Genomic DNA, 22,962 nt, shown 5'->3' with positions numbered 1-22,962 from the left:
ATATATATATATATATATATATATATATATATATATATATATATATATATATATATATATATATATATATAATGTCGTGCCTAATAGGTAAAATTGGTCAGTTAGCAAGAACTCATTTAAAACTGTCCTAAAAAAATTTCTTATACGTTTAGAGATATATATTTTTTCTTTTATGTTAGTGTAAAAAATAAAAATTTTGTACGAGAAGACCCTTAGAAAACTTACCTAACCTTATTATAACAAGCACAAATTAATTTACCCTAATCCAACTAAATATATTTTAGATTTTACAATAATTTAATAATAAACAAACACAATGAAATATATTTTTTCGTTAGGTTCACAATAATTTTTGCGAAATTATTGCATACACAAATTTTAACTTGCCTTATCCGGCAAGAAGAGTGTTGCTGTTTAAGCCAAAATCGCAAGTTTTACCTATTCGACACGACATTATATATATATATTTATATATATATATATATATATTTTTATAGGATGGGGTCCACCTCTGGTGTAAATTGTGGGACCCATAGCCTCGGAGAAGTGGATAAAAAGGCTTCAAGGAAGAATATTTGGATTTCTTCCTGAAGCCATTTGAATATTCCACTTCCCCTACCACCCCATCTTTTGAACTATTTTTTTTTTTTTTTTTACCAATAGGAATATTTTATTACATAATATGGCACAGAAGATTTAAGAGATACATTGTTGATATAAAGGTGGTATATACGGTACATGTTGTTACGTGTGTATCACCGATTATAAGGCGAAAATCTCATCCAGCTCCTCAGAGCTGGGGCGTGTGCCCAAAATGCAGCATGCATTACCCCTTTGAACAGCCGCACTGAGCCGCTGGAACAGAAAACTAGCTGCCCTGGGATCCCTAGTTACCCTGATGAGTCTTTTTCCCAACTCCTTAAGGAAATTAGATGCACTCTTTCCCCATGAGCCAAGGGTCTCTGAGCCTATGGGAACAAACATATAATGATGGGCAAGTTCTCCATATTTTCTAGACTTTTGGGACTCCCTAAAGCTGGCAGCTGCCCCTCCTTCCTCCCTGGTGTATTGGAGATAGGTATCAGCCAAGGTAGATGCACATGTATAGTCCCACACCACCTGCTTCCCATCTGTCCAGGCTTGAAGGGTGATACCATCTGGACGCTTCTGGCTGCCATCAGATCTGCATAGTTGGGGTGGCTCCCTTACTGCTGGGCATCCAGCTGTTGTGAGGCTCCTCTTGATAATGTTATTAACCTCCTCATGTCTTGCAATCTTTCCCTCGGATTTACGGCACACAAGACCATGGTACCCGAATCGGTCTGCTGCTTCACTGCCACAAATACACCTGTGTTCGGCGAGAATAGGGGCGGCAAGTCGAAGGGCAACACCGATGCGGATGGTCTGTGGGTCGAGGCGTGTGCCAAGGCTGGAGTTGGGAACAGCCAACAGAAAGTCCCCAGCATGAGGGGCTCTCACTGCCAGGAGGCGGGCTCTATCCTTCCCTGACACACTCTGAAGCATCGTTGAGGCTATATTTTCCACTATTGGACCATCCCAGTGCGATTGTTTGTAGTTGCTGGGGGGAGCAGGTCTGGTTTCTGAGCCCGTTAGATTATCCCAGATCATTGCTCCGTCAATGAATTTTTGGTCCTGGGCTCCAATCTTGTCCCTAAGATGTTCAGGGAGAATCGCTGCTACAATATATATATATTATATATATATATATATATATTATTTTAGATATATATATATATATATATATATATATATATATATATATATATATATATATATATATATATATATATATATATATATCTATATATATATAAAAGTATATAGAGAAACTTTCGTTTTTCTTTTTGGGCCACCCTGCCTTGGTGGGATACGGCCGGTTTGTTGAAAAAAAAAATATAAGGATATAAACTACATGGAAGCGAAAACTGGAAAGTGAGTATATTTCGACCTTCATCTTCAGCAGATACAAGAGAATACAAAATATATGTTTTTATAGTTGATGGAGATCACAGGAATGTCTGTAGAGGCGCTTCATGCGGGAGAGTATGATGTAAGGGAGGAGGTTGCCTGGAGTCGTCTAGGGTTTTAAGTGTTTCAGTGTTCAGGGAATTGCTAGAGGAAACGATTCTGGTATGTCTGGTCTGTTGGAATTGAGATTTGAATAATAAAAAAATGACGTTTGGGCAAGTATCCTTACACCTGTTGTGGAGAAATTTTCTCCAGGAGGGGGGGGATATCAACCCCTTTCAGCCCTGAGGGGCCCGACCCTCTCAGAAAGAGCAATGGCATCTTGCTTCTGCATCAACACTTTAATTGATTCCAGATGCAGTACCAGCGTGTGTCATAGACACGCCACGTCTTTGCAAGAGACCAGTGTTGTAAATCGTGTAGTTTAATAAGAGAAAATCGATCTCTTACCTTAGCAGGATAATTAAGGAAAATCCTGCACCCACTTTATTACCATATTAAAGATAGCATGATTTGTTGTCTATGCCCAGACAGCAAGAATCAAGCATTCTGCATTGCTTCATGGTGGAAATTTGGCAGAAAGGAAATTTGCTTGAATCAGCTTCTTTCTTTGTGGTTAGGGGCAGCAGAGTCGGAGGGCGCTGTGACGTTTCATATTGCTTTAAAACCTGCAAGGGGAAACGAACAAAGAACACTGATCCACGCGTTTTTGTGCTCAAAAACTATCTCCATAATAACAATAAACCTATTACCAAGAAGTGTGCACAGCTTCTTTAGTGACATTTCGGTGAACAATAGACAAATCTTAATGAACAGTGTAACCAGCGAGTGTTGCGAATTTCCCGACTGAGTGGAACATGTGTACACTGAAAGACACTTCTTCAATCAAGACACCGATACCCGAGTTGTTAATATGGGTCCGTTACAGATACCCAGGTAGGTCTAGTCATTAATGATACTAGTTAGGTCAGCTGTGCAGCAAATAGCTAGTTCATTTTTCTCTAGATTTATCACCATACACTCGGTGACAAGTGGGCTTTTTAGCCCAACACAAGTGAGTATAAGGTTCTCGTCAGTATTCAGTTATTCAATGAAATACTGACACAACACCCTTAGGGGTAATTACACTTATAAGCACTTGTTCCCGACAGCCACGTGGTCGTAGAACAACAATCTCACATCGAAGGTGACAATCGGCAGAGACTGCGATTGGGCAGACAGCAACAAAGCTAAGTATCCTCATTATTGATACAGAGTTACTTTGGTTGTTCTGCAAATATACTTAACCATAATTTGGTGAAATAAATTTTACATGTTGCCTACGTTTGTTCACTCTGCAGTACGTAGGTACCCAGGTGCTAGTCTCCATCACTTAGGAGAGAATCCTTTTAACTTCGTCATAAGGTGTCTCTCCAAATTCGGGTTTTTGGTGAATTGTTCCATCCACGGCAGTGTTACTTTTTATTTTCAGTCTATTGTGGTGGGTTGAATTATAGTGAAGGAACCAGTGGTAATGAGCTATACCTGTGATCTGTTTCGAATGTTGCTCCAGGTGCCCTCACTGCCTGGCCTGATGTAGAAATTACTTGCTCACTTCCTAGTCAACCAAGCTCTTGATGCACGTACATAACCATCAAAACCTGGCTGATCTGACACTTGCAGCAGGTATTGGCCCATTTTCCTCTTGAAAACCGTCCTTTATTCCGGCAATATTTCTTACATCTATTGGCAGGATGTTAAATAATGATGGACTAGTGATGCTAACAGTTGACTGAGTATTGACGCACCTGCTTTTCACTGGGCTCATTTTATTTTGATTCCCATTCTCTCTCTCTCTCACTAGTAAGTTATGGTTGTGGGCACATTGGGAATCTGATGAGTATTCTCTGTGTATGTTAATATGCATCTCTCATCTTTTTTCAGAGAGTATATTCCAAGAGCTTCGAAGCGCTTCCAGCAGTTTAGATGTTTTATGATTCACGAAATCATAATAACACAGTTTGCAAACATATCACAGAACGAGTGGTTAACGTACTGACCTGTGAGTTTTAGGACTCACTTGGTGTGGATTCAAACCTCACCCCTTCCCTGATTACATGTTTTAACTGACCGCATAGCCATTAAAAGCCTCTCTTCCCCCTGCCATAAAAGGTCCCGTGAGCACAGAACAATATGAAAGACGTGAGCACACCATTGACTACAGTGGCACAAACATTGGCGTAATTTCTTTTGTTTTTAATAATCCTACAGGGTTAAACAGCATGAAATATGCTTTAACGTCTTTCACCGGGTATGAGGTAGCAACCGTCCGTCCCACGTGTAGTGTTCTCCTCCATTACTCTACTCAGATTGTTGACAAGGGCGGCGCCCCCCTCTTAGATTAGAGAAATTTTAGTATGCAAAGCAGATAATGGTCTTAATTTACATTCGACGACACAGTGGGAGGCACTTGGGAGGGTGAAGAGAAGCCCTGGGAATTGAATTGAAGTTTGCCACCGAAGCTGCTAGTTTATTGTTCACTTTGTATCTATCCTGTGAAGGATAGGGCGAGAACTTATATCTACATAAGGCTTAAGAACTCTGTCCTAACAGATTTAATAGCACATTTGGGTACGCATTATTCACAGTTTTGACATTCGTAAATTGCACTATTGTTCGTAAATTGGAACTGCTTGCTTATATTTTTATCTAAACTACGTTAAAAGTGTGCTTCTGCATACAGGTTTATTAATCTAATCTGTATATTAATAAATGGAGTCATGTACATAGTGTTCAGGAAAGTGACTCTGATGTTGACTATACACTTCACATTTAGTCTGATCATCGTCTGTATATATGCGAGTGACAGACATACATGTAACCAAGCCTAAATCTGGTGCTACATTCGTCAGTCTTTTTAACATTGCAGTTTGTTCAGCAATTTTTTTCTGCATTATCACAGTGAGTCATAGATCTACTCAGGCTTTTAACTGCATTCCTGTGAATTCATTATCTGAGGGGAAAGGAAGCTGAGGGGATGGTTAAGCGATAATTGCAATACACGTAACTACCTGTACTGGAGGCTCTGCAACTTGGGAAATTGCAGAGAACGGCCTCCACCATCCTCTTCCTCCTACATACACTATGATACACCAAGGCACGATCCTCTTCTCTCCCTGTCTTGGTTGCTCTTGTTGCTCATTTCACTCAGTTGAATCAATCAAATTTAGTCAAATCTCCACCAGCCTTCAACTCATGGCCTTGTCATGGACCGGGCCGTGGGGGGGGGGGGTGTTGACCCCAGGTATACTCCAGGAAAACCACCCGACAGCGTGTCACCATTGCTCCCCCACCCACCACACCCCACAACGTGCCCCACTGTGGGACAGGTCACCCTCGCATCCCGATATTTAATTAAAAAATCCAAAAATTATAGGAATTTTCTAATTACCGTAAATTAAGACTCGGCCAAGTGAAAAATAAGAAATATGCCTAATCAACCAGTGAAAGAGCCGCGCTAAATTAATTCACGAATATTTTGTTCTGGATCTTATTTTATAAATATATAGCAGTGACATATGGGTGATGGAGCTCTAAAAGGCGCCTTCGCTACTGTGCTGAATGACCCAAACGGGTTTAGCGCCGGGAAAGCACTAAGTCTGTAAAGTGTATACAGCACATCATCATGCTAGTTAAGGGAATAGTCGAAGTGCGTCTGTTGTTCCCGGTTTTCTGTTGTACAACTCTCCTGTTTTTGTTGATTTCCGTTAACCTAAATTACTGTTATCTGATTCACAAGGAACCCTTAAATTAATAGTTCACAAAGAAGCACTAAACCCAGGTGGGTAATAGAGCTGGGTTATCCTGGGTCAGGACTCCATGATTGATGGCAGCAGGTTGTCATACCTGGAGAGGGTTTCGGGGGTCAACGCCCCCGCGGCTCGGTCCGAGACCAGTTCTCATGGTGGATCAGGGTGTGATCAAGCAGGCTGTTACTGCTGGCCGCACGCAAGCTCACGTATGAACCACAGCCCGGTTGGTCAGGTACTGACTTTAGGTGCCTGTCCAGTGCCTTCCTTCTTGACAGTCAGGGGTCTATTGGTAATCCCCCTTATGTGTGCTGGGAGGCAACTGAACAGTCTTGGGGCCCCGGACACTTACTGTGTTGTCTCTCAGTGTACTTGTGACACCCCTGCTTTTCATCGGGGGAATCTTGCATCTGCCGAGTCTTTTGCTTTCATAGGGAGTGATTTTCGTGTGCAGGTTTGGTACCAATCCCTCCAGGACATTCCAAGTGTATATTATCATGTATCTCTCTCGCCTGCGTTCCAGGGAATACAGATCATATATTAATGTATTTCATGTGTTCAACATACTACATGTTTCTTTATGGAAACACCGGAAACTTATATTCTCTTAGTTTTTTGTTTTCGTTATGTGTGTGTGTACTCACCTATTTGTGGTTGCAGGGGTCGATTCACAGCTCCTGGCCCCGCCTCTTCGCTGATTGCTACTAGGTCCTCTCTCTCCCTGCCCGATGAGCTCTATCATACCTCGCCTTAAAACTATGTATGGTTCCTGCCTCCACTACATCACTTTCTAGTCTATTCCATGGCCTGACTACTCTATGACTGAAGAAATACTTCCTAACATCCCTTTGATTCATCTGAGTCTTCAACTTCCAATTGTGACCTCTTGTGTCTGTGTCCCATCTCTGGAACATCCCGTCTTTGTCCACCTCGTCTATTCCGCGCAGTATTTTATATGTCGTTATCATGTCTCCCCTGACCCTCCTGTCCTCCAGTGTCGTCAGGCCGATTTCCCTCAACCTTTCTTCATAGGACAATCCCCGTAGCTCTGGGACTAGTCTTGTTGCAAACCTTTGCACTTTCTCTAATTTCTTGACGTGCTTGACTAGGTGTGGATTCCAAACTGGTGCTGCATACTCCAGTATGGGCCTGACGTAGATGGTATACAGAGACTTAAACGAATCCTTACTGAGGTATCGGAACGCTATCCGTAGGTTTGCCAGGCGCCCGTATGCTGCAGCAGTTATCTGATTGATGTGCGCCTCAGGAGATATGCTCGGTGTTATATTCACCCCCAGATCTTTTTCCTTGAGTGAGGTTTGCAGTCTTTGGCCATCTGCGGTTTTCTTTGCCCTTCCCCAATCTTCATGACTTTGCATTTGGCAGGGTTAAATTCAAGGAGCCAGTTGCTGGACCAGGCTTGTAGCCTGTCCAGGTCTCTTTGTAGTCCTGCCTGATCCTCGTCCGATTTGATTCTTCTCATTAACTTCACATCATCTGCAAACAAGGACACTTCTGAGTCTATCCCTTCCGTTATGTCGTTCACATATACCAAGAACAGCACAGGTCCTAGGACTGACCCCTGTGGAACCCCGCTTGTCACAGGCGCCCACTTTGACACCTCGTCGCGTACCATGACTCGTTGTTGCCTCCCTGTCAGATATTCTCTGATCCATTGCAGTGCCTTTCCTGTTATGTGTGCCTGGTCCTCTAGCTTTTGCAGTAACCTCTTGTGAGGAACTGTGTCGAAGGCCTTCTTGCAGTCCAAAAATATGCAGTCGATCCACCCCTCTCTTGTCTTCTGTCACCTTGTCATAAAACTCTAGTAGGTTTGTGACACAGGATTTTCCTTCCCTGAAACCGTGCTGGTTGTCAATTATACACTTGTTTCTTTCCAGGTGCCCCACCACTCTCCTCCTGATGATCTTCTCCATGACCTTGCATACTATACACGTTAGTGATACAGGTCTGTAGTTTAGTGCCTCATGTCTGTCTCCCTTTTTAAAAATTGTGACTACATTTGCCATTTTCCATACCTCAGGGAGTTGCCCAGTTTCAAATGATGTGTTGAAGATCTTTGTTAATGGCTCACACAATATCTCTGCTCCCTCTTTAAGGACCCATGGAGAGATGTTGTCTGGTCCCACCGCCTTTGAGGTGTCAAGTTCGCATAGCAGCTTCTTCACCTCCTCCTTGGTTATATGTACCTCATCCAGTACTTGCTGGTGTGCCCCCCTGTTCTGATTTCTTGGAGTCCTACTGGTTTCCACTGTAAATACCTCTTTAAATCTTGTGTTGAGCTCCTGACAAACCTCTCGGTCGTTTCTTGTGAATTCCCCATCACCCTTCCTCAGTCTGATTACCTGGTCCTTGACTGTTGTTTTCCTCCTGATGTGGCTGTACAACAGCTTCGGGTCAGTCTTTACTTTTGATGCTATGTCATTTTCATATTGTCTCTGAGCCTCCCTTCTTATCTGTGCATATTCGTTTATGGCTCTTCGGCTGATTTCTTTATTTTCCTGAGTTCTCTGTCTTCTGTACCTTTTCCATTCTCTAGTACACCTAGTTTTTGCCTCCCTACACCTTTGGGTGAACCAAGGACTCGTTATGTTCTTCCCATTATTTCTGTTTCCCTTGGGAACAAACCTCTCCTCTGCCTCCTTGCATTTTGTTGCTACATAGTCCATCATTTCTTGTACTGGTTTTCCTGTCAGTTCCCTCTCCCACTGAATGTCTTGAAGGAAGTTCCTCATGCCTGAGTAGTTCCCCCTTTTGTAGTTTGGTTTTTCCCAGCCTATTCCTGCTACTCTCTCCACTTGGAGCTCAACTATGTAGTCGAAGCACAGAACCACATGATCACTAGCTCCCAGGGGCCTTTCATACATGATACCCTCGATGTCCGAACTATTCATGGTGAATACAAGGTCTAACCTTGCTGGTTCATCCTCTCCTCTCTCTCTGGTAGTGTCTCTAACATGTTGATGCATGAGGTTTTCCAGTACCACATACATCATCTTGGCTCTCCATGTTTCGGGACCCCCATGGGGCTCCAGGTTTTCCCAGTCAATCTCCTTGTGATTGAAATCACCCATAACTAGTAACTTTGCTCCCCCCATGTGTGCTCTCCTGGCCACCTCGGCTAGTGTGTCGATCATTGCTCTGTTGCTCTCATCGTATTCTTCTCTTGGCCTCCTGCAGTTCTGTGGTGGGTTGTACATTACTGCAATTATCACCTTATGTCCCTCAGACTGGATTGTTCCTACTAAGTAGTCCCTTTCGCCCGTGCCATCCATTCCTTCCATTTTCTCAAAACCCCACTGGTTTTTAATGAGCAGTGCAACTCCTCCTCCCCCTCTCCTCCCTCTGTCTTTCCTGAGGATGTGATATCCGGATGGAAAGATTGAATCTGTTATTCTGGTGAGTTTTGTTTCTGTGAGTGCTATTATGTCTGGGGATGTCTCTTTGATTCTTTCGTGCCACTCCTCATACTTGTTTGTTATTCCATCTGCATTTGTATACCACACCTTCAACTTCTTTTCTAAGACTGTGGTCTGGGAAGTATATTGGGGTTGGGGAAGTGGGAGACCTGGTAAGGAACTATGGGTTGTTGCTGTGGGGGTGGAGTTTGTAATGTAGTGGGTGGGGGCATTGGATGTGGCATGGGTGTTTTGATTTAGAGTGTTTGGTTGCACTGGGGTTGACCTGGTTGGGAGGCTTCTATAGGAAGTTGTGAGGGAGGCTGTCTTTGATCTTCTTCCTGGGTCTGGGATCTTGTCTGTCTTCTCCATCCCCTCTCTTTCCTCCTTTCACCTTTGTACCATCTCTCTCAGTTTCTGCCTTCTTGTGTTCTGTCGCGGTCGAGATACACCTTCCTGTATGCCGTCATGTCCCTTAATCGTGCTTTCTCCTGCAGGATCCTGGTCCGAGTCGCTTCTGCCTTGAAGGTCACTCTCACTGGCCGGGTTCTTTTTTTATAAACCCCCCTATTCTCCGAAAAATTTCCAGCTGGGTCATATCGTCTTCTCCTATTGCTTTCATGATGCTTTCAATTGCTTTTTTTTCCCCTTGTTTTCTTGCTTCATATGTTTCCCCTTCGACTTCCTGGAGCCCATACACAAAAACTGACCTCACCCTTTCATTCTCCCACTGCATATCCCTGTGTATCCCCTCATTTAATTTGGTTTCCTCCACTGCAGCTTTCCTTTCATCAGTTTCACTGGCTAATGTACTTGGGCTTAGTGGACTGTCATTTCCCCTTCTCGGCTTTCCTTGGGCTCTGTTGTTGTCTGTTAGGGCCTCCACATAAAGCTTAGCTCTCTCATTTGCTACAGTCTCCTCTGATAGAGCTTCTCCATGCAGTTGTGCCCCTTCTTTCCCTACAGTCCCCTTATTTGTGGCTGAGGTAGCAGTCTCTGTTGTCAATCCCAAAATGTTCTTTAGTTCTTTAGGCTGTTTCAGATTTTTCAATTCCTCTTCTAAACTCTGTATCCTAGCTTCTGCTGCTTTGACATGCACCTCCCACTTCCTGCTTTCCATATCTATCCTCTCTTCCATTCTCATGCTAAGTTCTTCTAGTTTCTTTTCCCATTCATGATCCCTTTTTATGAGCTCTGCTGCCCAATCTTCCTTTGCAGTTTCCTCCTCCTGTCCCTTGGTTTTTCTTGTTGCTCTCTGGCAACCCATTTTTGTTTTATCCTGATTGCCTCAGAGTGGGAAACCTATGTAGTTCTGTATGTTAGGTTAGTAGTGTGTATGTCAGAGTGTGGGGGGGAAGTAGTGGAGGAACTGTGGCTATGTGGGAGCAGAGTGGGGAGGGGTGGGGAGGGTTTAGTGTGAACGGGGGAGGGGAGGGTGATCGAGGGACAGGAGGGATCAGGGGAAGTAGTGAGATGTCGGTGGTGAGGGGGGGAGTGTATGTGTGTCTGGATATGTGTGTGTGTGTGTGTGTGTGTGTGTGTGTGTGTGTGTGTGTGTGTGTGTGTGTGTGTGGTGTGTGTGTGTGTGTGTGTGTGTGTGTGTGTAATTTTGTGTGTAATTTTGTGTGGAATTATGTGTGGGTTTATTATGTACTGAAAGGTAGGTGGCTTGTGCGTTGTAATGTAAGTCTCAGTGGTCCTTGGCTGCCCACACCTTCTTGTGACCTGACCCCAACCTCCTGGGACTTAGAGCACTTACAGTGTGTGTGTGTGTGTGTGTGTGTGTGTGTGTGTGTGTGTGTGTGTGTGTGTGTGTGTGTGTGTATGTGTGTATGTGTGTGGGTGTGTGTGTGTGTGTGTGTGTGTATGTGTGTGTGTGGGTGTGTGTATGTGTGTGTGTGGGTGTATGTGTGTGTGTGTGTATGTGTGTGTATGTGTGCATGTGTGTGTGTGGGTGTGTGTATGTGTGAGTGTGTGTGTATGTGTGTGTGTATGTGTGTGTGTGTGTGTGTGTGTGGGTGGGTGTGTATGTATGTGTATGTGTGTGTGTGGGTATGTGTGTATATGTGTGTATGTGTGTGTATGTGTGTGTATGTGTGTGTGGGTATGTGTGTATGTGTGTATGTGTGTGTGTGTATGTGTGTATGTGTGTGTATGTGTGTGTATGTGTGTGTGTATGTGTGTGTATGTGTGGGTGTGTGTGTATGTGTGTTACCATTTTGTTACCATTTTGTCCTAGGCACATGTCGATTAGACACTAGGCCTGTTGTGTGTGTGTGTACTCACCTATTTGTACTCACCTATTTGTGGTTGCAGGGGTCGAGTCATAGCTCCTGGCCCCGCCTCTTCACCGGTTGCTACTAGGCCCTCTCTCTCCCCGCTCCATGAGCTTTATCAAACCTCGTCTTAAAACTGTGTATGGTTCCTGCCTCCACTACGTCATTTTCTAGGCTATTCCACTGCCTTACAACTCTATGACTGAAGAAATACTTCCTACTATCTCTCTGACTCATTTGTGTCTTCAACTTCCAATTGTGGCCTCTTGTTTCTGTGTCCCCTCCCTGGAACATCCTGTCTTTGTCCACCTTGTCTATTCCACGCAGTATTTTATATGTCGTTATCATGTCTCCCCTGACCCTCCTGTCCTCCAGTGTCGTCAGGCCGATTTCCCTTAATCTTTCTTCATAGAACATTCCCCTAAGCTCTGGAACTAACCTTGTCGCAAACCTTTGTACTTTCTCTAGTTTCTTGACGTGCTTTATCAAGTGCGGGTTCCAAACAGGTGCTGCATACTCCAGTATGGGCCTGACATACACGGTGTACAGTGTCTTGAATGATTCCTTACTAAGGTATCGGAATGCTGTTCTCAGGTTTGCCAGGCGCCCATATGCTGCAGCAGTTATCTGATTGATGTGTGCTTCCGGAGACATGCTCGGTGTTATACTCACCCCAAGATCTTTCTCCTTGAGTGAGGTTTGCAGTCTTTGGCCACCTAGCCTATACTCTGTCTGTGGTCTTCTGTGCCCTTCCCCTATCTTCATGACTTTGCATTTGGCAGGATTAAATTTGAGAAGCCATTTGTTGGACCAGGTGTCCAGTCTGTCCAGGTCTCTTTGAAGTCCTGCCTGGTCCTCATCAGATTTAATTCTCCTCATTAACTTCACATCATCTGCAAACAGGGACACTTCTGAGTCTAACCCTTCCGTCATGTCGTTCACATATACCAAAAATAGCACTGGTCCTAGGACCGACCCCTGTGGGACCCCGCTCGTCACAGGTGCCCACTGTGATACATCATTACGTACCATGACTCGTTGTTGCCTCCCTGTCAGGTATTCTCTGATCCATTGCAGTGCCCTTCCTGTTATATGCGCCTGATGCTCTAGCTTCTGCACTAATCTCTTGTGAGGAACTGTGTCAAAGGCCTTCTTGCAGTCCAAGAAGATGCAATCAACCCACCCCTCTCTCTCTTGTCTTACTTCCGTTATTTTATCATAAAACTCCAGAAGGTTTGTGACACAGGATTTGCCTTCCGTGAATCCGTGCTGGTTGGCATTTATACTCCTGTTCCGTTCCAGGTGCTCCACCACTCTCCTCCTGATAATCTTCTCCATAATTTTGCATACTATACACGTCAATGACACAGGTCTATAGTTTAGTGCCTCTTTTCTGTCTCCTTTTTTGAAAATGGGAACTACATTTGCCGTCTTCCATACCTCAGGTAGTTGCCCAGTTTCCAGGGATGTGTTGAAGATTGTGGTAAGTGGTACGCACAACATATCTGCTCCCACTAATCTCTTGTGAGGAACTGTGTGTGTGTGTGTGTGTGTGTGTGTGTGTGTGTGTGTGTGTGTGTGTGTGTGTGTGTGTGTGTGTGTGTGTGTGTGTGTGTATGTGTGTGTGTGTGTGTGTGTGTGTGTATGTGTGTGTGTATGTGTGTGTGTATGTGTGTGCATGTGTGTATGTGTGTGTGTGTGTGTGTATGTGTTTGTGTGTGTGTGTATGTGTATGTGTGTGTGTATGTGTATGTGTGTGTGTATGTGTGTGTGTGTATGTGTGTGTGTGTGTGTGTGTATGTGTATGTGTGTGTGTGTGTATATATGTGTGTGTGTATGTGTGTATGTGTGTGTGTGTGTGTATGCGTGTGTGTGCATGTGTGTGTATGTGTGTGTGTATGTGTGTGTATGTGTGTACTCACCTAGTTCTCACCTAGTTGAGGTTGCGGGGGTCGAGTCCGAGCTCCTGGCCCCGCCTCTTCACTGATCGCTACTAGGTCACTCTCCCTGAGCCGTGAGCTTTATCGTACCTCTGCTTAAAGCTATGTATGGATCCTGCCTCCACTACATCGCTTCCCAAACTATTCCACTTACTGATTACTCTGTGGCTGAAGAAATACTTCCTAACATCCCTGTGATTCATCTGTGTCTTTAGCTTCCAACTGTGTCCCCTTGTTACTGTGTCCAATCTCTGGAACATCCTGTTTTTGTCCACCTTGTCAATTCCTCTCAGTATTTTGTATGTCGTTATCATGTCCCCCCTATCTCTCCTGTCCTCCAGTGTCGTCAGGTTGATTTCCCTTAACCTCTCCTCGTAGGACATACCTCTTAGCTCTGGGACTAGTCTTGTTGCAAACCTTTGCACTTTCTCTAGTTTCTTTACGTGCTTGGCTAGGTGTGGGTTCCAAACTGGTGCCGCATACTCCAATATGGGCCTAACGTATACGGTGTACAGGGTCCTGAACGATTCCTTATTAAGATGTCGGAATGCTGTTCTGAGGTTTGCTAGGCGCCCATATGCTGCAGCAGTTATTTGGTTGATGTGCGCTTCAGGAGATGTGCCTGGTGTTATACTCACCCCAAGATCTTTTTCCTTGAGTGAGGTTTGTAGTCTCTGACCCCCTAGACTGTACTCCGTTTGCGGCCTTCTTTGCCCTTCCCCAATCTTCATGACTTTGCACTTGGTGGGATTGAACTCCAGGAGCCAATTGCTGGACCAGTTCTGCAGCCTGTCCAGATCCCTTTGTAGTTCTGCCTGGTCTTCGATCGAGTGTATTCTTCTCATCAACTTCACGTCATCTGCAAACAGGGACACCTCAGAGTCTATTCCTTCCGTCATGTCGTTCACAAATACCAGAAACAGCACTGGTCCTAGGACTGACCCCTGCGGGACCCCGCTGGTCACAGGTGCCCACTCTGACACCTCGCCACGTACCATGACTCGCTGCTGTCTTCCTGACAAGTATTCCCTGATCCATTGTAGTGCCTTCCCTGTTATCCCTGCTTGGTCCTCCAGTTTTTGCACCAATCTCTTGTGTGGAACTGTGTCAAACGCCTTCTTGCAGTCCAAGAAAATGCAATCCACCCACCCCTCTCTCTCTTGTCTTACTGCTGTCACCATGTCATAGAACTCCAGTAGGTTTGTGACACAGGATTTCCCGTCCCTGAAACCATGCTGGCTGCTGTTGATGAGATCATTCCTTTCTAGGTGTTCCACCACTCTTCTCCTGATAATCTTCTCCATGATTTTGCATACTATACACGTCAGTGACACTGGTCTGTAGTTTAATGCTTCATGTCTGTCTCCTTTTTTAAAGATTGGGACTACATTTGCTGTCTTCCATGCCTCAGGCAATCTCCCTGTTTCGATAGATGTATTGAATATTGTTGTTAGGGGTACACATAGCGCCTCTGCTCCCTCTCTCAATACCCATGGGGAGATGTTATCTGGCCCCATTGCCTTTGAGGTATCTAGCTCACTCAGAAGCCTCTTCACTTCTTCCTCGGTTGTGTGCACTGTGTCCAGCACTTGGTGGTGTGCCCCACCTCTCCGTCTTTCTGGAGTCCCTTCTGTCTCCTCTGTGAACACTTCTTTGAATCTCTTGTTGAGTTCTTCACATACTTCCCGGTCATTTCCTGTTGTCTCTCCTCCTTCCTTCCTTAGCCTGATTACCTGGTCCTTGACTGTTGTTTTCCTCCTGATGTGGCTGTACAACAGTTTCGGGTCAGATTTGGCTTTCGCTGCTATGTCATTTTCATATTGTCTTTGGGCCTCCCTTCTTATCTGTGCATATTCATTTCTGGCTCTACGACTGTTCTCCTTATTCTCCTGGGTCCTTTGCCTTCTATATTTCTTCCATTCCCTAGCACACTTGGTTTTTGCCTCCCTGCACCTTTGGGTAAACCATGGGCTCATCCTGGCTTTTTCATTACTCCTGTTACCCTTGGGTACAAACCTCTCCTCAGCCTCCTTGCATTTTATTGCTACATATTCCATCATCTCATTAACTGGTTTCCCTTCCAGTTCTCTGTCCCACTGAACCCCGTTCAGGTAGTTCCTCATTCCTGTGTAGTCCCCTTTCTTGTAGTTTGGCTTCATTCGTCCTGGCCTTCCTGCTTCTCCCTCCACTTGTAGCTCTACTGTGTATTCGAAGCTTACAACCACATGGTCACTGGCCCCAAGGGGTCTTTCATATGTGATGTCCTCGATATCTGCACTACTGAAGGTGAATACTAAGTCCAGCCTTGCTGGTTCATCCTCTCCTCTCTCTCTTGTAGTGTCCCTTACGTGTTGGTACATGAAGTTCTCCAGTACCACCTCCATCATCTTAGCCCTCCAAGTATCTTGGCCCCCATGTGGGTCCAAGTTCTCCCAATCTATCTCCTTGTGGTTAAAGTCACCCATGATCAGGAGCTTTGCCCTGCATGCATGAGCTCTTCTGGCCACTCTAGCTAGTGTGTCAACCATCGCTCTATTGCTCTCGTCGTACTCTTGCCTTGGCCTCCTGCTGTTCTGTGGTGGGTTATACATCACTGCTATTACCACCTTGGGACCTCCAGAGTGAAGTGTGTGTGTGTGTGTGTGTGTGTGTGTGTGTGTGTGTGTGTATGTGTGTGTGTGTGTGTATGTGTGTGTGTGTGTGTATGTGTGTGTGTAGTCACCTAATTGTGGTTGCAGGGGTCGAGACTCAGCTCCTGACCCCGCCTCTTCACTGAGTGCTACTAGGCCCTCTCTCTCTCTCTGCTCCATGAGCTTTCTCATACCTCGTCTTAAAGCTGTGTATGGTTCCTGCCTCCACTACCTCACTTGCTAGGCTATTCCACTTCCTGACTACTCTATGACTGAAGAAATACTTCCTAACATCCCTTTGACTCATCTGGGTCTTCAACTTCCAATTGTGACCCCCTTGTTTCTGTGTCCCTTCTCTGAAACATCTTGTCTCTGTCCACCTTGTCTATTCCACGCAGTATTTTGTATGTTGTTATCATGTGTCCCCTAACCCTCCTGTCCTCCAGTGTCGTCAGGCCGATTTCCTTTAACCTTTCTTCGTAGGACATTTCCCTTAGCTCTGGAACTAACCTTGTCGCAAACCGTTGCACTTTCTCTAATTTCTTGATGTGCTTAATCAAGTGTGGGTTCCAAACAGGTGATGCATACTCCAGTATTGGCCTGACGTACACGGTATACAGTGTCTTGAACGATTCCTTAATAAGGTATCGGAGCGATATTCTCAGATTTGCCAGGTGCCCATATGCTGTAGCAGTTATCTGGTGGAGACGTGCTCGGTGTTATACTCGCCCCAAGATCTTTCTTCTTGAGCGAGGTTTGCAGTCTTTGGCCACCTAGCCTATACTCCGTCTGTGGTCTTCTTTGCCCTTCCCCGATCTTCATGACTTTGCATTTGGTGGGGTTAAATTCGAGAAGCCAGTTTCTGGACCAGGTGTCCACCCTGTCCAGGTCTCTTTGAAGTCCTACCTGATCCTCATCTGATTTAATTCTCCTCATTAACTTCACATCAACTGCGAAGAGGAACACTTCTGAGTCTAATCCTTCCATCATGTCATTCACATATACCAGAAATAGCACTGGTCCTAAGACCGACCCCTGTGGGACCCCGCTCGTCACAGGTGCCCATTGTGATACCTCAAGTACCATGACTCGTTGTTGCCTCCCTGTCAGGTATTCTCTGATCCATTGCAGCACCCTTCCACTTATACGCGCCTGATCCTCTAGCTTCTGCACCAGTCTCCTGTGAGGAACTGTGTCAAAGGCCTTCTTGCAGTCCAAGAAGATGCAATCAACCCACCCCTCTCTCTCGTGTCTTACTTCTGTTACTTTACCATAAAACTCCAGTAGGTTTGTGCCAGGATTTGCCTTCCATAAATCCATGCTGGTTGGCGTTTATACTCTTATTCCATTCCAGGTGCTCCACCACTCTCCTCCTGATAATCTTCTTCATGACTTTGCATACTATGCACGTCAGTGACACAGGTCTATAGTTTAGTGCCTCTTTTCTGTCTCCTTTTTTAAGTATGTGTGTGTGTGTGTGTGTGTGTGTGTGTGTGTGTGTGTGTGTGTGTGTGTGTGTGTGTGTGTGTGTGTGTGTGTTTGTGAACTCATGATTACATTGTTGTCTCTTTTCTTTCTGTCCGTAATGAGAAGAATGTTCTGTCATTCTAGCATAACCCAAATTATGATTAATCTTTGCTTTTGACTTTTATCAGTTTAATTGAAAAGTGTTTTAAGGGTTAATTAAGACGTGTTTAGAATGCGGGAAACGGGAGTGAAAGGGGGAGGAGAAAGAATGAGAGGGGTGAGCGAAAGTGGGGAAAGGGGAATGATGAAGGGAGGGATGAGTACAATGACTCGGGTCAAGAAGTTGGATAAAGTCAGGCAGCATAATAAAAAGAGCAGTGGGAGAGTGGAAAGTTGCGAGAAGGGACGCCACAAAAGAGAAACTCGTTGAAGACGATGCCTGGTGAATGTAAAAACAGATGTAGTTGTAATGAGGAGACGGGGGAAACGTGCCTTTGGTGCTGCCGTCTCTTTGGCCGAGACATTTTCCGAGGAGCCTTCAGCCTCAAGATCTGCGTCAGGGGATATGGTGAAGAAATACAAAAACAGTGTTGAAACATCAGAAAGTGCTGAGGAAATACGATGTACCCGGAAGTACATAAAGGCACCGAGGAAGTAAAAAAAAAAAAAAAAAGGTGCTCAGGAAGTACAAGGTGATGGTGACGAAGCACAGCTGATGAAGCCACACAGTGGCTTCATCAGTCCAGTACAAAGCAGAAAGGTGTGAGGAGAGGAGGAGTTCGAGGTGATCAGTCCCTCAGTCTGGAGTCGATGTGGATGGTTCAAGTATGATCCCACCTCCTGCTGCTTCGCCTCACCTGACTACAGTATATAAGCCACGTCTACGGCCCTATGCTGTACATTCTACAAGGTTGATGGACTGAACACATCGACTCCAGGCTGAGGGACTGATTACCTCAAACTCCTCTCCTTACACCATTCTGCTTTATATTAGACTAATGAAGCCACTGTGTGGCCAAACGTTTCCTCAGTAAAGATTCCTATATATTGCCAAAGTGTCTCAATCTTCAACTTGTCGGTTTTTAAACCATTTATCACATCTGTCAAACACTGCAGCATTCTGGGATCTTGATATTTAGACACACGTACAACATCTTGGTATCTTTATTGTAGACGTTTCACCATCCAGTGGCTTTATCAATACAAATTCTAGGACATAATTTGAAGACAGTAGAACTATATACAGAAGATGAGGTAATCAGTCCCTCAGTCTTGGAGTTGGTGCGAAGAGCACCGTGGTCGTGGAGATTCTGGAGCAAAGGCAAACAACAAAAACAACAAACAACTTCAGGTAAGATCCCAATGGGATGAGCGGGAAAGATGAAAAATAGCTCTGGAGAGGAGTGTTCTTAGTCATAGAAATAGAGCCAGGGCTTAGCCCAGCAGCTAAGGCGATCGTGGGGCAGACTTGAGAACAGGAATAACAGGGACTGTTGCATCGAACTTGTTGTAGTTGAAGTCTTGAATCTTGAGTAGCTGGCAGCAGGCTAGGTCACATCAGAGGGTAGAACACATATGGGAGTTATAAGAGTAACTGAGGAGGCAGGTTTGCAATGGAGCCATTTTAGAACTTTTTGAAGCTGCTCCTAGACAGGTGGTATAATTTAGCCTTGTTACTGAAGGTGAAACGTAGAGGCTTGATGAACTCAAGAACTTGGGTGAGTGTTAAGTGAAGCGGTGATTCACAGGCATACTTGACTGTTCCAGCACCGAGGCTTTTGTAGAGTTCAGTACAGGTCATGGTGTCAGTATTTGAAGGAGAACTGTAGAAAGTAAGGTTTTCCCATGAGGGTTTACTGGAGTCGTCGCTATCTTCCTCTTCTGGAATGGATTCATTGGGCGAATCTACAATGGTGGTACCAGGTAACTGAGGGTCGACAGGAGCAGTGGAGAGGTGTAATGGTTGTGCAACAGCAGGCTGGGAGAGGTGGGAGACGGTGGTTGAGGCAGCATGATCAACGTTGTCAGCGGTGGAAGTGGTTATAGAAGTTACAGGAGCAGTTGCTTGGGCAGGAGACAGGTCTGCAGGTGCAGTAAAGTTCAGGGCGTTGGGAAGGATCTTGAGGATGTCTGCCGAAGGTGTGGAGTCCGGAAAATTGAAGGCAGGCATGTTGTTCAGACGGAATAGTTCGTTAATAGTGGTGTTGAAAGTGCTGGGGTTTGCTGCGTTTGCAAGGTGTGCATACACCATGCAGTACAGCACCTTGGAGGAAGCACCGTCGGGGAGTGGAGAGAGGGAGTTGCTGGGCGATGGTGCCTGTAGATTAGCGTGTAGTCTTGGTGGTGTCGGTCTGTGGTTTGGTTATTGCAGTGTATGTCGGTGAATTGGAGGTGTTCTTCAGAGCAGAGGCAAGGAGTCTGGCGCTTATATACTAACGCCAGGTAGAAAGGGACGTGTAGCAGACGAGGGCATAGCCACTGGTAGGCGGGATTCCCCAGTGGAAGTAGGTCAGACCTAAAGAGATGGGTTAGTTGTAGTAGTTGTCGTAGCCGTGAAGTAGGTTATGTACATGTCCTCAGAATCAAGATTCCATGATGTTGCCGTGTCTGACAATTTGTACAAGAATGGCATGCAATGCCGACAAGATGATATTTAGACACGTGCAACATCTGGGTATCTTTATTGTAGATACCCAGATGTTGCACGTGTGTCTAAATATCAGCCTGTCGGTATTGCATACCATTCTTGTACATCATGGGATCTTGATACAAAGAATTCTTCAAAACTTGTCCAACCTTTGGACGAAGACGTACTTAGAGTAGTGGATGGTTCCACTATGACCCCGCCTCCTCCTGCTTCGCCTTACCTGACTACAGTATATAAGCCACGTCTACGGCCGTATGCTGTACATTCTACAAGATTGATGGACTGAACACGTCGACTCAAGGCTGAGGGACTGATTACCTCAAACTCCTCCTCTCCTTACACCTTTCTGCTTTGTATTGGACTGATGAAGCCACTGTGTGGTGAAACGTTTCCTCAATAAAGATTTCCGTATGTAGCATAAGTGTCTCAATTTTCATTACTGTATTGAAAAATAAGCTTTAAATCTGTATGGTTCATGTAGAGTTTTTTATAGAGAGAGGAGTCTTAGTGGGTACTAAGAGATACCAGTTCTACCAAGTTCCTACAGCTGCTAAAATATATACTTAAGTTTCCATTGTAATGAAATTATTTTGTGTAGTTTTCTAGTTTTTCTTAAGTGCATTTTTTTTTCCAGGGTGACTCTCCGTTCGGGCGGACGGAAGCCTACATGAAGCTGGACCAGCTGGGTGAGGGTTCCTACGCCACTGTCTACAAGGGCTACAGCAAGTGAGTCCTCCTCCTTCCTTTCTATTTTTCTTCTCATCTTCGTTTTCTTCTTCAGGATACATGCAGTTTACCCAAAAGATTATCAAAGCTTATTCCTTGGGTAGCATTGAAAATGGGTTGGGCAGATATTTTTGTTACTGAGTTTGGGTTTGAGGACCTGCGTCGTCTTCACCTTGACTTGCACGATGAGCTACGCAAATCGTGTAAAGATCAAGCCAAAAAGTGGTACCGTTGATGATTCAACGAAGATTGCTCTTGCAACTGTTGTTCAGGGAGCACTGCAAGTTAAATTCAACACCATTTTGTCCCTGAAAGAAGCATTCATTGTTGTGTGTCACGATGATGCTGAAGCAGAGAAGCTACTCACTACAGAAGCCACCACTACACTTACTGCTCAAGGGTTTACTGTTACGTCATCTCCTGCCCTCAGGGCCAGGAAATCAGTATTCCTTAAAAAACTTGACAAGATTCTGACGTCTCAAACACCTGCAGAACTCAAGACATCCATCGAGATGCAAAATACTTGGGCTACTGTTGACAGCATTACAAAAATCCCGAATGCATCGTCCATGCTCAAGGTCACCTTCACCGACGTCAACATGGCTGCCACTGCTCTGAACGAAGGTCTTGCTGTCTACTACTACTACATCAGTCCTACCTACATTGAAGCAGAGAGATATCAGTACATCCAACATTGCTGGAACTGTTATTCATACCATCATACCACCAAAGCATGTCCAGTGAAAGACAAGAAGTTCTGCACTACGTGGTAGTTAGGGACACACCTTCAATTCCTGCACCGCTGCTACTCCAACACAACCATCGTGCTTAAACTGTAAGAGCAACGACCACCATACACTGGCAGCAAAATGTCCTACAAGAAAGGATATTGTGAAGAAAACACAAGATTCAGCAAAGAAAAAACCTACTAGCAACACACCAACGTATGCAGCAATTGCAAAGATACAAGCTAACACTACAAAATTACTTCAAGCATCTACTCAGCCCGCCTCCAACATCATCACTCCTCCAACATGTGACGTAACCAAGATCCACTACTGTTTACTATACGCTCACATGCAGAACATGGCTGTACCTGGATCTTTTAACTCTATACCATCAACGAGTTATTTGCACTAAATAATATGCCATCATTCATATTCCCAGCATCTCCACCTTCGGAAGAAATACTAAAATTCACGAAGGACCTAATCAACACCTCTACGCCAGCAGCTCCAACACCATCAACAACTAGTGACGTCACTCCAACAACGTCCAATGAGAAGTCTCCATTGCCTCCACTCCTCAAAGAAACCGACCAATCAGAAGCCTTTCCACCAGAAACATCCTCTCATTCGTCCATTGAAAATGTAGATGAAAATGTACATTCACCAGCACCAACAATACCATCCCAAGACCCAAGATTCGATACTGTACCAGATGAAGATACCGACAAGTATATTGATTGGGGTGGAATATCTTTCTGCACCACAGCAAATTATCCTCAAGACATGGAGCCAGCTGAACTCAAATCTCACCTCATCCAAAAAACAGTCAAGTTTGTTGAATCTTCCGACCGTGCTTATAAAACTGAACTTTCAAGCCTTATAAAGCATGCTGAAAAATGCATCAAAGACCCTCGATATCGACAGTTGTTAACTCGTCTCATGATAATTCCTCTCCAACGATTTAAACGTCTTGAAAATGGAACAATACTCTTCACGGACACTTCGTAAAAAAACGCCACAATTCCAAATAACCACCAAGCCATTATGAAATGACCAATCAACGTTGAGCTCTCCCTTGTCGCCTGCAGCCACCAATCACCATCAAGAAGCAGCAATCTTCCATCCAGCAAGTCAGCACCTGCAGAGTTCCTGTTGTCTCTACATCGTCTTTCGTCATTGTTATTCTGGCTTAGCAGTTGGGTCTAGTCCTGACTCTTCTCTCTTCGACTCAAGACATTCCTCTCACCGTCTATTCTTCGTACTGTCCCCACTTGCCCCTCGCCCCTCGTGGGTCCTTACCTGTGAGTCCTATCGTATCGTCGTGTCTAGTATGGGCCAGTTGGCCTCCTGAAGTG

General features: G+C 44.9%; 1 protein-coding gene across 4 annotated transcripts in view; it reads left to right on the top strand.

Annotated features, from left to right (window-relative positions):
• Positions 1 to 22,962, top strand: part of Eip63E (cyclin dependent kinase Eip63E) — a 528,910-nt gene that overhangs the window by 397,141 nt on the left and 108,807 nt on the right. For all 4 annotated transcript variants that reach the window (XM_070088663.1, XM_070088664.1, XM_070088661.1 and 1 more), the window contains one exon: positions 20,788 to 20,879. In XM_070088663.1, coding sequence (XP_069944764.1) covers positions 20,788 to 20,879 — 92 coding nt within the window. The remainder of the gene's footprint in view (positions 1 to 20,787; positions 20,880 to 22,962) is intronic.

The sequence above is a fragment of the Cherax quadricarinatus genome, chromosome 25 (genome assembly GCF_038502225.1).
Source record: "Cherax quadricarinatus isolate ZL_2023a chromosome 25, ASM3850222v1, whole genome shotgun sequence".
NCBI classification, from domain to species: Eukaryota; Metazoa; Arthropoda; class Malacostraca; order Decapoda; family Parastacidae; genus Cherax; species Cherax quadricarinatus.
Note: the sequence above shows the minus strand (reverse complement) of the source record. Positions and strands in the feature narration are given on the sequence as shown.